Source organism: Staurois parvus, unplaced genomic scaffold (genome assembly GCF_062004578.1).
Source record: "Staurois parvus isolate SC_StPar_1 unplaced genomic scaffold, SC_StPar_1.0 ptg000657l, whole genome shotgun sequence".
NCBI classification, from domain to species: Eukaryota; Metazoa; Chordata; class Amphibia; order Anura; family Ranidae; genus Staurois; species Staurois parvus.
The window spans coordinates 3193513-3210613 of NW_028318453.1; the positions used below are offsets into that span (position 1 = coordinate 3193513).

The 17101-nt window shown below is 41.9% G+C and overlaps 1 protein-coding gene across 1 annotated transcript in view; it reads left to right on the forward strand.

Annotated features, from left to right (window-relative positions):
- Positions 1 to 14340, forward strand: part of LOC149448782 (sulfotransferase 6B1-like) — a 38982-nt gene extending 24642 nt beyond the window's left edge. Inside the window, exons 5-7 of the mRNA XM_089694273.1 lie at positions 6578 to 6672; positions 7704 to 7860; positions 14119 to 14340. Of these exons, the coding sequence (XP_089550399.1) occupies positions 6578 to 6672; positions 7704 to 7860; positions 14119 to 14249 (383 nt within the window). The 3' untranslated portion in view covers positions 14250 to 14340. The remainder of the gene's footprint in view (positions 1 to 6577; positions 6673 to 7703; positions 7861 to 14118) is intronic.
- The last annotated feature ends 2761 nt before the right edge of the window (positions 14341 to 17101 follow it).

The following is a 17101-nucleotide window of genomic DNA, read 5'->3' on the forward strand; positions in this document are numbered from 1 at the left end:
GTGTGAACTGCAAGCAAAACTGTACCCGGAATGTATTCGGAGTGCGTTTTTGTGGCATGAACTGGACCTTAAACAGTTTAAAATATTATGTTGCTAAAATTTAGTAAATGTACATGAGCACATTAAGTGCTTAGTTGCCCAATTAAAAATACATTACATTTAGTAAGCATTATGCCTTTAAGAAATAATACAAATTGAAAGCAACATTTTGTTTGAGTCTGTTTGAGCCTCTCTTTTTTTTTTTTTTTTCTTCATCTCTTCTAACATTCTGCTGAAACTTTGTGATTTGTACAGTACTGCTTGGACTTTGAAGAAGGGGACATACCTCCAAAGCTTGTCCTCAAAATTGTATGTTAGTGCAAATAAAAAAAGTATCACGGACAGTACTCAATTGTTTGAGTCTGTAAAAACATATCTGTTATATCTGATTACAATCCAATCTCACCATCTTCCACCTCCCACTACCCAGACCCTCTTCCACTATTACTCTGGAAACTGGTCTCACTGCCTTCATCCCCCTACCTCCCAACCCCTTCAACTCACTGCTTCCTCTCTCCACAATTTTTTTTTTTCAATAAAGATTTATTGAGAATCGAAAAACATAAACATAAACAAAAACATGTGTTGTATCGATACAACAGTTTGCTAGAAGAATCTAGCCTTATAACGAGAGTAAGTCAGACAAAAAGAAAAAAAGAAAACTTGGCATGGAAGTTGAACACAGAAGAATGAGGGGGCAGACCCCAAACAACAACTTAAAGAACTAAGAAGAGGATGTGAATCTAGAAGGACAAAAATTAAAGAGGTTTTGAGTAACTATGGTCATAAGAACCTATTGTCAATATTGTGCATAGTTTCATGATAGACCAGAACATGGAATCATTGACATTAGAGAACATTTTTGAGAACGGTGGATGTGGAGAAATTACACTGAGGTACGTTGATTGATAATGTGATTCAAGGTTAGGTATGAAAATGTTAAGTTTAGCATGCCGGAAGCACCATTCCTGCAAAAGAAAAGGAAAAGAGAGAGAAAGAAAGAAAAGAAAGAAAAAAAAGAAGGGGGGGGCGGGAGAGAGAGAGGAGGGAAGGGTAGGGAAGGAGGGAAGAGTAGGGAAGGCAGGAGGGGGGGGGGGAGATAAGTGCTAAGAAACATAACTTAAGTTATCGAGGAAGGATGACAGAGGGGGGTAGCATGTGTCTCTCGCCCTCTCCACCGGATGCCAAAGCATCACACCCCCCCCTCCCCCTCCACACCATAGAAGGCCGTAAGGCGAAGGGGAAGGAGCGCAACCAGATAGGATCCCAACGTTCAATCCATTCCTCAGAGAAGAGTAGCCTGGAGAGAATCCACTCCTTAACTATTTATTAATACAGATACTTATATAGCACCATCAATTTACACAGCGTTTTACATAAAGGTGAAACTCACAAAATTAGAATATCGTGCAAAAGTTCATTTATTTCAGTAATGCAACTTAAAAGGTGAAACGAATATATGAGATAGACTCATTACATGCAAAGCAAGATAGTTCAAGCCGTGATTTGTCATAATTGTGATGATTATGGCTTACAGCTCATGAAAACCCCAAATCCACAATCTCAGAAAATTTTAATATTACATGCAATCAATAAAACAAGGATTGTACATAGAACAATATCGGACCTCTGAAAAGTATAAGCATGCATATGTACTCAGTACTTGGTTTGGGCCCCTTTTGCAGCAATTACTGCCTCAATGCGGCGTGGCATGGAAGCTATCAGCCTGTGGCACTGCTGGAAGACCAGGATGCTTTAATAGCGGCCTTCAGCTCTTCTGCATTGTTCGGTCTCATGTCTCTCATCTTTCTCTTGGCAATGCCCCATAGATTCTCTATGGGGTTCAAGTCAGGCGAGTTTTCTGGCCAATCAAGCACAGTAATCCCACGATCATTGAACCAGGTTTTGGTGCTTTTGGCAGTGTGGGCAGGTGCCAAGTCCTGCTGGAAAATGAAGTCAGCCTCCCCATAAAGCTTGTCTGCGGAAGGAAGCATGAAGTGCTCCAAAATCTCCTGGTAGACGGCTGCGTTGACCCTGGACTTAATGAAGCACAGTGGACCAACACCAGCAGATGACATGGCTCCCCAAATCAACACGGATTGTGGAAACTTCACACTGGACTTCAAGCATCTTGCAGTGTGTGCCTCTCCATTCTTCCTCCATACTGGGTCCTTGATTTTTAAATGAGATGCAAAAGTTGATCTCATCAGAAAAGAGGACTTTGGACCACTGAGCAACAGACCAGGTCTGTTTTTCTTTAGCCCAGGTAAGACGCTTCTGACGTTGTTTGTTGTTCAGGAGCGGCTTGACAAGAGGAATACAACATTTGAAGCCCATGTCCAGGATCCAACTGTGTGTGGTAGCTCTTGATACACTGACTCCAGCCTCAGTCCACTCCTTGTGAAAGTCCCCAACACTTTTGAATGGCCTTTTCCTGACAATCCTCTCCAGGCTGCGGTCATCCCTGCTGCTTGTGCACCTTTTTCTTCCACACTTTTCCCTTCCACATAACTTTCTATTAATGTGCTTTGATGCAGCACTTTGGGAACATCCAACTTCTTTTGCAATTACCTTTTGAGGCTTTCCCTCCTTATGGAGGGTGTCAATGATGGTTTTCTGCACAACTGTCAGGTCAGCAGTCTTTCCCATGATTGTGATTCCTACTGAACCAGACTGAGAGACCATTTAAAGGCTCAGGAACCCTTTGCAGGTGTTATGGCTTAATTAGCTGATTAGAGTGGGACACTTTGAGCCTAGAATATTGCACCTTTTCACAATATTCTAATTTTCTGAGATTGTGGATTTGGGGTTTTCATGAGCTGTAAGCCATAATCATCACAATTATGACAAATCACGGCTTGAACTATCTTGCTTTGCATGTATTGAGTCTATCTCATATATTAATTTTACCTTTTAAGTTGCATTGCTGAAATAAATTAACTTTTACACGATATTCTAATTTTTTGAGTTTCACTTGTATGGGCACTGATGAGGCACAACTGATGGGGCAGCATTGATGAGGCTACACTGATAGGCGACACTGATGGGCACCCATAGGCTGCCCTGATGGGCACTGACAGGCTGCACTGATGGGCACTCTTAGCTTGAACTGACAGATGCTGACAGGCTGCACTGATAGGCACTGATGAGGCTGCACTGATCATCAGGGCACTGATGATCAGTGCCCTGATTATCAGTGTAAATGTCCCCTGTGTGAATTGCCGGTTATTGGTTCTCCTCTCCTCACTCAGTGACAGCGTGTGAAGAAAGGACTGACGAGACTGGCAAGTATGTTTACAATGTGATCCGCTGTGATTTGACACAGCGGATCACATGGTAATGGGCCACTGTGATTGGCCCTTTACTGCGATCTGTGATCAGCTATGTCCAAAAGACACGGAGGGCACAGAGCATGCCCAATGCATGTCCCTTCAATAGACGCTCTCCCAAAACTAGCTGACCGCACTGTAGCCATCTTTCAGGTATATTGCAGTTGGCATGTGGTTAAACTGACTAAAGTGACTTTTCTCTCTCTCTTCTCCACAGTCTCCAGTCTTATTGCATCTCTTCTCCACCTCCTGTTGACTGTTTCCCCTCCTTCACAATTCAGTCCTGCTGCCTCTTCCCCCCCCTTCCAATTTAAGTTTCCTGTCTGCCTTCTTTTCCATTACCACTCTCCCTGCCCCTTCTACGCCACACCATACAGTTTTACTTTCTGATTTTTGCAACCCCCCCGCAACACTCCACCCCATGTGCCCTCATATGCACACACCACTATCCAGCCTCACTGCCTCCAATGTCTTCCTCTTAGCTGCAACTTTTTTTCAGGCAGAGGTATCCAATCAAAGCCTTTGTCTTTGCAGATTTGCTCCAATGTCATGAACAACAGAAGAGCTGGAAGTCAAATACTGAACACTAAGAATTTCAGGGATCCTATGCTTGGACAGAGATATAATGGCAGCCTCAAGGACGACCAGTGGGCCTGATGTCCATTTTAGAAATTACAGAAAATCCTTCTTTGTCTCTTTTCTGTGCAGGGTGCTCCCCTAAGGCCTGGTTCACAATGTGTTTTTCAGTGGGACACGTTCACATCTATGCTTTTTTGAGCTGCTGCATTTTTGGAAAGGGCAGGGACTTTTTAAAATGTGAATAGCAGTGTTTTTTCTACAATAGCATTTTAGAGGCATATTTTACTTTGGAGAGTCTAACACTTTTTACCATGGCATAACTGACAAATGTGGGAAATGTGTTATACTCATTTCTACAAAAATGCTGAATCATAAGGATTCTTTTAGATGATGACATACTATTTTATTTGAGTGAGTCCATGTTATTTTAATTGCAGCAGTTACAGTATCTTGTGCTTGTATATTACTACAATTTATCCTTTACCCTTTTCAGTTCGAAAATAAACCACACCCTTGAAGACCATAGCAACCTTTGACCAAGATCATCAATCATTCAAATGGCACAACACATTTTGTGTGGTACCTTCTTTAGCTCACAGTCCTCACTGTCCAGACCATGAAAGGTTGTGTTGCCTATGTTTTTCTTTCCAGGCCAAAAAGTTCCTGGTTCTCTCTTGCATCAACAATTATCCTGTAGAATGTTTTAACCTGTCTCAGCCCAAACTATCTCTACTGTGGGTGAAAAAATACACCATAACAACCAAGGATACTGTGCAGTCCAGCCACCTGCTTCCTAACAACCAAACTCATTAACCGAGCATCTATTTCAATACAGATTCATTAGAGAGGCTAATACATGTATTTAGACATGATTGTACTGTATGTGCATGTTTTGGCGGTGCTGTGCGCCACTCAGTGTAAAAAGGGTTTCCAATCACCCAGGATTCTCATTCAGGAAGGTTTAGAGGTTTTCAGGTTGCTTGCGTCCTTCAGAGACATGGTTTTTTCAGTTTTCTGAGTGGTTAGTAAGGACCAGTTTGGGACCTGGAGTCTGAGGATTTGTCGTGACTTGGGTGGGATGAAATCCCCTGGGTTCTGGTTTTAGGAATCACCAAAACACCAAATTGGCAGATTTGTGCTGGGCTTTTAGAAGAATCATAACTATGGTTCTGGGCTTCACCCTGGCAGACAGAGGAGGTCTATTCCCAGGAGTCAGGAGGAGTCCACCTAGGAGAAAGGTGGAAGCTAGAGCAGCAAGAAGCTGCTAGTCATATGGACCAAGCTTGTTGTTAGAGCAGGAGACAGACAAGGGCTGAAGGGTAAGGCCAGAGCAGCAGTACTGCATGTGTAAGCCAGGAAGCTGAATTGGTATATCTTTGGATGGAAGAAAAATGCTGGAAAACCCCTGTTAGGAAACCCATGCATTGATTTTGTTTTGTTGAGCTTTTAATAAAATTGGGCAAGAACCTTAAAAAGAAAATTAAGCAAGTGGCTATGTCCTCTGCCATTTGAAGCCAGTTCTCACACTATATAATTTTTAATGTTCATCTAGCACTACCCCCTCTGGAGTTGCAAGAGCATTGGGTCCCCCTATAGTCCTGCACAGCCAGGCATCACACATTTTCTGTTCATACTTGCATCAGGAGACCCAAAACCAGTCCTTGAGATTTGTTTTGAAGTTTTATTAGAGATGTAGAACTTGGATGGGGTAAGAGGTGTATGGGATGCCCAGGGAACTGGCAACTGAGGACAAACTTCCTGAACTATATTACAAGTTAGAACTTTTCTTCTAGGAGAGCTCTCCAGCCTCTCCTGGTGTACTATCCCAGACCCCAGATAAATCCTCTTCTTTACCCAGCTGTCTGGAGTAATCCCTGAGCAAGGGAGTCCAAAGCTACTACTTAAAATGTAACAGTCCCAGGTGTAGAGCTAGTCATGTTTCCTGCCCAAAATGCTCTTTCCCCTTTCTAGCCCAGCAGTTGTAAGAGTCCTTCTCCTGTGCTGCTGTTGGATAGGTGGCTGCTACCAGGCCTATCAGCTGGGATGCTCCTTCCCTGCTGCAAGGTGATCCTCTCTCAGGGGGCCAGTGGAGTCCACAGCTTTCTTCCTTTTAAAGTCCCTCTGCCTGGAGATGAGCCCCTTCCAGCTTGGGCACCCTCCCTGGCTCCTGCATCTCAGCCATACTTCTCCATCTTCCTCTCCTCCAACCCAACTCCCTCCTGCAACTGAGCATGCTTTACCACTTTTAAGGGTTTCCCAGCCCCCTTGCCAAGCCTTCTGTTGGGGATTGGCTGGGGTCCCTCAACAGTGAAGCCAGCCACTCCTCAGATCCACCCATTGCCTCTAGAGCCTTCCTCCAATGCTCCAGAGCAGGGGGAAATTCCAGAGGGGCTGGCCTGCTGAGCCTCTCAGCCCTGACCACAATTTGACCCCACTCTGGCTATTACACTTGGGCTGCTGCTCAGCCCCTCTCTAACCATTGGAGTCTAGCTCCCCCTAGCTACCTAGGAGGGCACTACATTCATAATAGTTCTTCTTTGCTGTTCTCATGGCAAGGGACATGTTACATTTGGGCCTAAAAAGTTGTATTGAAGGAGTCAAAAATGATTGCTTGCTTTTATTCATTTTAGTGGCCTGGGGTTCTTACTTTGACCATGCTATTGTTTGGAATAAACATCTCAATAAAGACTCAGTTTTGTTGATGACTTTTGAAGATATGAAAGAGGTAGGTGAACATCTTGTAATAGCTTAGCCGTTACAGAGACTTTAAATGAAATGATCAGCACTGCTTTAAAATGTACCTATAGCAAAAAAAATTATCTCTAGAGGGCAACCAATAATATAAAAATTGAATGGCAGATTACACTGTTTTTATTCAGCTAGAAGTTTGTTTTTGACTGCAATTTTTTTATAGTAAGTTAATTGCCAAAGATTAATATGGGATGTGCAGCGACCCCCCTCCCCATTCGGTCTGAATTCCTGTAAGAGGACAATACTAAGTTCAACTCATGTACTTATACTGCTTGCGTTTTAAAAATGCATTTATTAATGTACTAATAAATGCAAAGATTATTATGGAATGTATCTAAATAATAAACATCAGGCTACTATAGCCTACTGTATACCCACTGGCAGTTTATCAGGTTTTATGATAGACAGCTCTGGTGTCTAACAGGGAAGTAGACGCCATTAATACATTCCATCCATAAGTGATTATTTACTAGAAATACTTTATGTTTCAAGGAATACCTAAACCAATATTTATTGTGTTTATTCTAAGGATCCAATTATTTTTGTTTTGTGCCAAAACTTTAATTTATATAAAAACTGTGCGATTGATGGGTTTCTTGTCTTTTGGAATCCTGTAGTTTGTGTGTTTCATGCAACATCTGTGTTGTGTGGTAACCAAATGGGTCTTTGAGTTCTCAAGCAACAGAGATAATCACGTTTATTCACAATAGGAGTTGGGAGTCTTTACTCAAATTTTGTGAATATGCCCTTCGTTTTTCCAATCATATGAAAGATGAAATAAGTAAAAGAGAATTAGCTTTACACATGAGTAGATAACGTACATCAATATTCACACAACTTATTAAGTGGACATTCCTAAGTCCTTTAGTAAATCAGCCCAATTTCCTTAAAATAGAACTCTGTGACTCATATTTGTAACCTATATTTGTAAAATTATATTATTGGCATTACCATATATCTTCACTATTGCTATTCATGCTTCATTCATTCATGCTATTCATACAGGATCTGGAGGGATCAATTAAGAAGATTTCAGAATTTTTTTCTTTACCCCTCACTGAAGAGCAAGTTAAAATCATTGCTGATAAAGGAACATTTAAGTCTATGAAGGAAAACTCCAAAAACACACACGGTGAAATGGGCAAAGTTATATTCAGAAAAGGTAAGAAAATGGTATACAATGTATCATATTTTATACCAAGTGTAATTTTATATTTAAATGACAATAGTTATAAGTACAAATAGAGTGGTAGTTCTTCCCATTGAGGACACAGACAGCAATAAATCCTTGATAGCGAGTGTAACCCTAGACTTTAAAAACTACTGTACTGCCTGTGCTTTCTGCCTGGCACATGTTAGCTTATCACCTTTGCATTTAAAAACATCTGCATTGCCTAACCAAATTCTTTCATATAATGCATTATAATTTTCTACACATAAACCACTGACAATGAAATCTGCAGGGATGAAAAAAAAAATCTGCTCTTGCTGGGGGAAAAAGCAAACCTCCTCCAGGTATGCAATGTACGTTGCAAAAGTTTTAGTGGACTTCATTGTAGAGTGTTACCTACTGCTTTTCTGCTGAAAATGACCAAGGTATTCTTGCCATTTTCTTCCATGTCAGGTTCTGAGTTCTTTGAGTGCTACATGAGAGGGTACCTAGTGTAATCACATGAACAATACTGAGTTGTAGAGGTCCAGACAGACCTAAAAGGGCAGAATGATTTTGAACATCTAAACCAGCGGTCTCCAAACTGCGACCCAGGGGCCAGATGTGGCCCTTTGTTTGCTCTTATCCGGCCCTTGGGGCACCATTCTTACCACTGACACAAGGCACTCTTCCTCCCACGGAGACCAACACTAGGGGAATATTTCTGTCCCTGAAACAAACAATGGGGCGTTATTCCTACCACTGACCCCAACAATGGGGCACTATTCCTCCCACTGACACCAATGATGAGGCACTATTCATCACACTGACACCAATAGCAGGGTGCTATTTTTACCATGGACATCAATGATATCTCAAGATTCCTTCCCCTGATACTAACAATGGGGCAATATTCCTCCCACTAATACCAATGATGGTAAATTGTTTACTCCCATTGACGCCAGGGCATTGTCTACCCACACTGGGCACAGGCAGCCCCCTCAAATTCTGAAGGACAGTAAACTGGCCCTTTGTTTAGAAAGTTTGGAGACCCCTGACCTAAACCAAACACATTAAACATCATAAATAATACACTAGGACACAAATTACAACTGTATTTCCGTTGGAGTGTTATAGTAACAGCTTATATTAAAGCAGATCGTTACCCATAAATCGAAAGTGCCTCCTGTCCACCCCTCCTCCACTCTGCTACCTGTATAGCATCTTTTTTTTTTTTTTTCAGAAAAGGGGTTTGGTCCTGCCTCCAACACACATTATTCGCTTAAGCTAATGACATGAACTGTGCCCACTGTGCCTCCTGAAATATGTACATCACATATCCCAGGAAGCCTTACTGTTTCATTCACAGAAGAAGAGAGGGCAGGTCAAGTGGCGTATTATTGGCAGGCCTGTCTGCTGAACCCAGAAGAGCTGGTAGGCCTCTCGATGATGTCAGAAAAAACACGGTGGTGAGGGACAGAATGGCGACAGGGTATAAGAGGATTTCAGTAGTACAAAGCTGGATGCGCTGGATGGCTCAGTATCTGAAACAAGTAGATCTCATGTTCCAGTAAGTGGGGGTAAAAGAAAAAAAGACAGGGGGTTTAAATAACAAGATAATAACAATAACATAGTTTAGCCACTTGCCCTCCAGAGGATTTACCCCCCTTCCTGACAAGGCCATTTTTTGCTTTACTGCATTGCGTTATTTTAACTGACGCAGTCATGTAACGCTGCACCCAAATTAAATTTACGTCCTTTTTTCCCCACGAATAGAGCTTTCTATTGGTGGTATTTGATCGCCTGTGCATTTATTTTTTGCGCTATAAAAAAAAAGGTTTGAACATTTTGAGAGAAAAAAATATTTTTGACTTTTTGCTATTAAACATGTCCAGTAAAAAATTTTTAAAAATCAAATTTCATCATAAGTTTAGGCCAAAATGTATTTTGCTACATGGCTTTGCTAAGAAAAAAACCCCAATACGTGTAAATTAATTGGTTTACATAAAATTTATAGCGTTTACAAACGGCAGTATATATACTGGGATTTTTTTTTTATTTGTATTTTTACTAGTAATGGCAGCGATCAGCAACTTATAGCGGGACTGCAGCGGGCAGTCTGACACTGGGGGGAAATGACTTAGTGTCACTGACATCCCCAGTGACACCAATACAGTGAGCAGTGCTAATAAAAAGCACTGATACTGTACTAATGGCACTGGACAGGAAAGGGTTAACATATGGGGTGATCAAAGGGCTAACTGTGTGCTGTTTTACACTGTGTCCTGTGTTAGTGCTTCACTGTAAGCACACTGATGTGCATGGCTATGCAATGCACAGCCATGCAAGCAGTGTGCAGGAGCTGACAGGGGAGAGAACTGCAATGTTTACAAACAGTTCTCCCTCCTGTTTGAGATGCTCAGCAATCACCGAGCGCTGGCAAGTAATCACCAGCTGGAACCCGGTGATTGACAGCCGAGGCCGCGAATGGCGGCACGGTCAGGGCACGCGCACACCTCGCGTGCGCCCCCTACCCGGAAATGCAAAATCACGTGTATATATACATGATTTTGCGCACTCGTGCTGCCCTGTAGCAGTACTTCTGCTATTGGGCGGACTTGAAGTGGTTAGCCACTAATTCTTCAAAACATACATGAATTTTAATATAAACATTAAAGCCAGGTCCTTGATAGTGCCACCAATGTCATGCTCTGTTGTAAACCTGTACTGGTCACCAGGGATTTGAAACCAGCTTGGTGGGTACATATTAGTCATTTTACACCATTGCTCACCTGGAATATTTGTGAATATTAGAGTTAAACCACTCGTCGAAACATTACCAATGAACTTAGCTTTTTAGAACCATAAAGGACCTGCCAATGCTGTGACATTACTACAACATGCCCTAAAAGTTCCCCATCCTCTTCCCATATGTCATTTAGACATGTGCGATTCGTTAAATTACAAATAGAAATTCAGATGAAAATTTTTGTTATTTTCAGATTTGGATGTATCTGAATTTCATATCACAATAGTAACAAATTTCAACTAATCCGAAATAAATTATAATAAAAAATTGAGGAAGGAAGGTAGGGGTGGGTGAAAGGAAGGGAGCGGTGTAAGCAAGGAAGGGAGGGTTGGGTGGAAGGTAGGTTGGACTCACATGACCCATTCAGATGCATCAGAGCTGTCGGCTGCTGTGTTCAGTTTCCGCCCACACATCCTCTGAAGCTGCATGGACTGGAGTGTGGGCAGGCACAGGGGGAGGCAGAGCAGATCCAGCCTCTTTTTCCTCTTCTCCTATTGGTGCGGAGGATGGATGGAGGGGCTGGGCATTGAGAAGAACACTGCGGTGGTGGGAGGGAGAGGGGGCAGGGGGTAGAAAGAAAACTGAGCAGTCAGGTATGTTCTTTGCAGACGTGGAGGCAGTGACAAGCAGCGATCTCCTGTATAGCTTTCAATAAAGCAGCTGAAAGCCGCATCTCCTCCTCTCCCTCCCGTGGCTTCCAGCTGCTTTATTGAAAGCCATACAGGAGATCGTTGCTTGCCACTGCCTTCACCACCACCCCTCCTACACACCCTAGTCCTGGCACTGCTCGCCGCCCCCACCTTATTTCCACTCGCGGGTGAGTGGAGATTTCAAGGGCTGCAGGGATGGTTGGCAACTCTCCTCTGGGGGGGTTCAGACCCCCCTGAGTTCCCCCTTATCTATGCCCCTGCTGCAAGGGGCAGGGAGCACACTATGATGTCATGTTGCCGTGATGACCGCCCTGCTCAGCAGTGAATCTGTCATTGCGGGCTGGCAGTCTGGAAGGGAGCGCTGCTGGGGCCGTTCTTGGACCATGGTCCACCATTTAGGAACCGCTGCCCTAAGATGTCTCCACCTCATTGCTCCCTACATCATATCATTAACCTGGTTGTAAACCTCTGACATAAAATATGAACAAAGCATATCCCTCTATAGTGTGTAATCGTCTCAGTCCTACTGTCTTTTTCCTCTCCTATCTGCATAAGTCACTACTCACAAGTTTTCTTGACACCAAAAGGTGACAGAAGAGGGAGCTCCAGCACACAGCCTGTGATTGACAGCCTCAGCTCTGTTCTTGTGTGATGGGGAGTTTTCCCCATCCCTCTGATCAGCTCGCACTGAGCTCTGCAGAGTGTAACTTCAGGTCCCTGCCCTTGCTTTTCAGAGCTGGCAATCCCTGTGTAAATTCTGGACTATTGAACAGATGTACATGACAAATGGCTGCAGATAAACAAGTACAATTTATGTAGGTGGATTTGTTTAATCTCTGTATACCACCTGAGGCCAGTCACTTCATTGGGTATATGTACGAATTTACAGCCACTTTAAGCTATTCCACACCCATTCATAATCCTTTTTTCCTGCCTTCCAGATCACCCTGTCATGTGCTCTTTCTCCTATGTGCTCAGGGCAGCCCTAAAATAAAAACCATTGGGGAGAGCAGTACGCTAGTGATGTTGACAGATTTCTAGGGCATCTTTTAAATTTTACAGAACTTAAACTATTTATCATACCTCTTTTTAGTTGCAGAGGTGCTCCTGTATCCCTCAAGGGTCCCTTGAATGAAGATATGCAGCATATATGCTCACATACAATCAAATGTATTTATTTTATTTATTTATTTCAGGTACTTGTATAGCGCTGTCAATTTACGCAGCGCTTTACATATATATATATATATATATATATATATATATATATATATACATATATATATATTGTACATTCACATCAGTCCCTAACCCTCAAGGGGCATACAATTTAAGGTCCCTAACTTGTATTCATACATACATATACTAGAGCCAATTTAGACAGGAGCCAATTAACCTACCAGCATGTCTTTGGAGCGTGGGAGGAAACCGGAGTACCTAGAGGAAACTCACACAGGCACAGGGAGAACATGCAAACTCCAAGCAGGTGGTGCCATGGCTGGGATTCGAACTAATGACCCTAGTACTGCCACGTGGAATTTAGTACACCTTTTATCGGTTGCTGAGGCATGACATTGCATTGTGGCATTTGGGGGATATTATTAACAGAAGTCTAACTACACTGTAGTTTTTCTATGTGGTAGACCGAAGCTTTAGGAAGAACCACAGAAAATTCATAAGCAGTATTATAATAAATAATTTACTGTACATGTAGCAACCTTGTGGTTCTTGCTATTAGCCATATATCTTGCTCATATAATTTTAGGATCGTAACAGGTTCTCTTTAAAACCGGCAAACAACTTCTGTTTAAATGATTAGAGATTTTTTATGGTGTATAAAAAAATCAGTAGGATAATAAATACCTAAATATACTGTACTTATTTAATGCATTATTATAGATACAGTATTCTTTTCATGTAATGTATATGCTCAATTAAACTTTACATAAACAAAATGAATTTTTTTTTTACTATATGACAGTTACAACTCAATAACTTGCTGCATTACTGCTGACATAATGTAAAGATATGTACAGTATTATTATTATTATTATTATTATTATACAGGATTTATATAGCACCAACAGTTTGCGCAGCACTTTACAATATAAGGGAGACAGTACAATTACAATACATTTCAGTACACAAGGAATGTGAGGGCCCTGCTCATGGAGCTTACAACCTAAAGGATGTGAATTATCTTTATTAATTTATATGTAAGCTGTAAAAATCAACATCTTTTATTTACTCCTTTTTGGTAAGTGAAAAGTGCCATTGAAAGCATTGTTATTAATGTCCGAAATGTGCAAATAAATATATGTTGATCCTGCCTACAGTGTACTCTTGTTTTATTTGCAATTGAAAGCCCTACCTTTCTGCTCAGGTTACCTCTTTAAACAAAAGAACACTTCCACCTTATGTTATGGGGGTGAGCGGCAGGTGTTCATTGGTTCTACAACACTCCTTGTCCTAGGGTAACAATGCTGCTCCTCCATAGATACAATACAGCAGGAGAGGGTTGTAACCCTAAGAGAGGATGTGTGGCGGGATCACTAGGTGAAAATAAAGGACAAAAAGACAGAAAAAATAAAACGAAATACAGCCACCAAATCCAAAGACTGGTCAGCTGAAGTGTATTCGATTTTTGTACATTATTGGGGCCTTGTAAGATGTATAGATCACGTTTTTCAACTCATACCTTTTTTTCCCTTATAATTAACAGGCATTCCAATACAGGATCTATTACTAAATTATAAAAAAAATTCACCCATGCCAATGTAGTGTAGTGTTATATTTCATTTTTTTTTCCAGGGGATGTTGGAGACTGGAAAAACTACTTTTCAGAAGCTCAAAGTCAAGACATGGATGCGAAATTTGAAGAGTGCCTTGCAGGAACAAAGCTTGGAGAAGTCTTGAAGTACAATATTTATTGTAAATGGTGAAAAGGCATAACTATGTTATATTATTTGTTTTATAGATATACTGTATAATCTGTATGTGCACAAAATCAATAAAGGTGATGTAATTTTTAAACTGGGCAGGAAATGGTATTCTTCCAGTAACAAACATAACTAAACATGAATAAAGCAATACACACAAAAAATAATTCACTATTGACTCGAAAGTTGTAATCACCTTAACATTCCTTTTCATGTCAAAGCTTCCTTGGTTACTAGCCAACCAACGAGTTGCACTGACTGTGGGCTCTTTTGAGCAAGAGGTGGATTTATATAGGAACCTTAACACTTTGAGTTTCCTCAACAGATGGATGGGCTTTCCCTTCAATGGTTGCATACTCTTTTCACCTCTATGGAAAAATAAAGCTGTTATTCAGATAACTGAGCACGGGAATAGACATTTGCATTTTCACCAGAAATTAGAGCACAGTCTGGATAATTGTAGTCGGTATCAATGTGTGATTATTAAGACTATCATTTTCTGATTATTAGCAATTTTTCAGTAATAATATAGCACCACCATATCACATAGCCCTTCCTCACAGAATTATTATATACCTATCCCAAAATAAGTGATGCTCTAAAGTCTTCATCCCACTCATATGATCACATGCACACTTGGACCAATTTGAAAAGACCCCTGTTAGCCTACCTGTATATTTTTGGTTTGTGGGCAGAACATACTTGAGAGACCTGGAAGAGCCAGGTGTCCTTCAGCAATGAGGAAGAGGAAGTACACTAATCTAAAGGAAAGAGCGGTAATCAGCAATCTTGTTTATTATAATCTCAGCTAAAAGTGGCCATTGACTTCCAAAAATAATCAAAAGTATGTACACAATCTGAGCAATCTCAGGAAATTTTTCAGTGTGGCGCCATCATAAACATTACTTTGACTTAGTCAATTGTTTGTATTTAAATGAATGGAGGAAGGGGGTGGGCTTGTTAGCAGAACTGAAGGTGTGTAGAATGTTTGCAGGGCCAGCTGGATAAGTGTGAACTACATGTCCAGCATGCAAAGGAGTTAATCCAATGACCAGGGGTTGTTTTGTTTTTAGAAACTACAAAAAAGTTCAGGTGAGCCATGGCCAAACTGTCCATCAGTTGTCTTCATTCTGGCCTGCTTCATTAAGAAATTACTCATGACAATTTGCAAGCGGCACCCATGTCTACTATTGGATTGGGGTGTTGCCACTTCTGAAAGCTCTAGTCATAGAACGAAGATGCACTGGAAGCTGAAAAGGTTTATCCTTGCAACTGGAAGGTCAATTTATCTGAATATAGTCTCATAATGTTTTAATGTGGATTTACTCTGGAAGCCTCCAACATTTCCTGCATTTTGTGTTGTAGTACATGACTAGGGTACAACAGATGACACCAATCTCTCACGAACAATACCCCTTATTCCTTTAATACCCCTCTTATCTTATACACCTAAATCAATCAGCCCAACACCAAACTGTGGTGAAAAATGACCATAACGGCCCTTTATTAACAAATAACCAAAGTAACCTTCCTTTAAACAGAAACATATTGACAATAAGGATAAATAACCATGGCTGCCGATCTTAGAAGGCACCTAATGACTAAACTTTGTTTTTTTTCTGTGGAACCACTTAAAGGTCCCTAGCCCTAAGACACCGGCTCAGGGACAACCCAACTCTATGCCGATACTTCCATGGCCAAACCTTTAAGTTAACCCTCTGTTAACTTGAACTTCTCCAGAGCCCTAGTATGTGATAGACTGTTATTTAGACAGCCTTCAAAGATCCCAACAGCCTTGCCACAACAACATCCAAGCATCACCGCACCAAAGCTCAGGGAGGAAGAGAGGGAAGCAAATGTGTTTTCTTCCAACTGTGTGAGCTTTTCTCCAGCTCACCTAAATCCCCCTAAAATTCTTTCCCACCAGTCACGGTGAGTAGCATCATTTGACCTGTCTCCAGCAGCCCCCCACTATTCCAGATGTTAACTCTCTATATTCCTTGCCTCCCCTGTTAACCCAGTCATGGTCACTGGGGACAGACTGACCTTGTTTGATATAACTTCCACAATATGGCCACACCCACCGTTTGCTTATTACCCTTCTACTTGGTATGCTCAAAAGTGCCCCAAGTCTTTTTTCAAGCAATGGGGCCAAATTTATGATCTTGCACACAGGCCCACTGATTTCATAAAATGCCCCTGCACCATATACTTTCCTACCATCTGCACTCCTCTCCCTGCACTAACTACCCACCGCCATACACTCCTTACTCTTCTCCCTGCACATACTACCCACTGCCATACACTCCATACCCCTCTCCCTGCACATGCTACCCTCTGCCATACACTCCGTACCCCTCTCCAACCACATACTACCCACCACCATATATTCCATACCTGCACATAGTACCTACCGCTATACACTCCACGCTCCTTTCCCTGGATGTATTACCCACCGCCATATACTCTGAATTCCTCTCCCTGCACATACTAACCACCACCATACACTCTGTACTCCTCTCCCTGCACATACCACTCACCACCATACACTCTATACCCTTCTCCCTGCACATATTACCCACCGCCATACACTTTACACTCCTGTCCCTGCACATACTGCCCCCGCCATACACTCTGTACCCCTTTCCCTGCATATACCACCCACCGCCATACACTTTACACGCCTGTCCCTGCACATACTGCCCCGTCATACACTCTGTACCCCTCTCCATGCACATACCACCCACCGCCATACACTCTATACCACTCTCCCTGCACATACTACCCACCGCCATACACTTTACACTCCTCTCCTGCGCATACTACCCACCACCGTACACTCCACACTGTACATT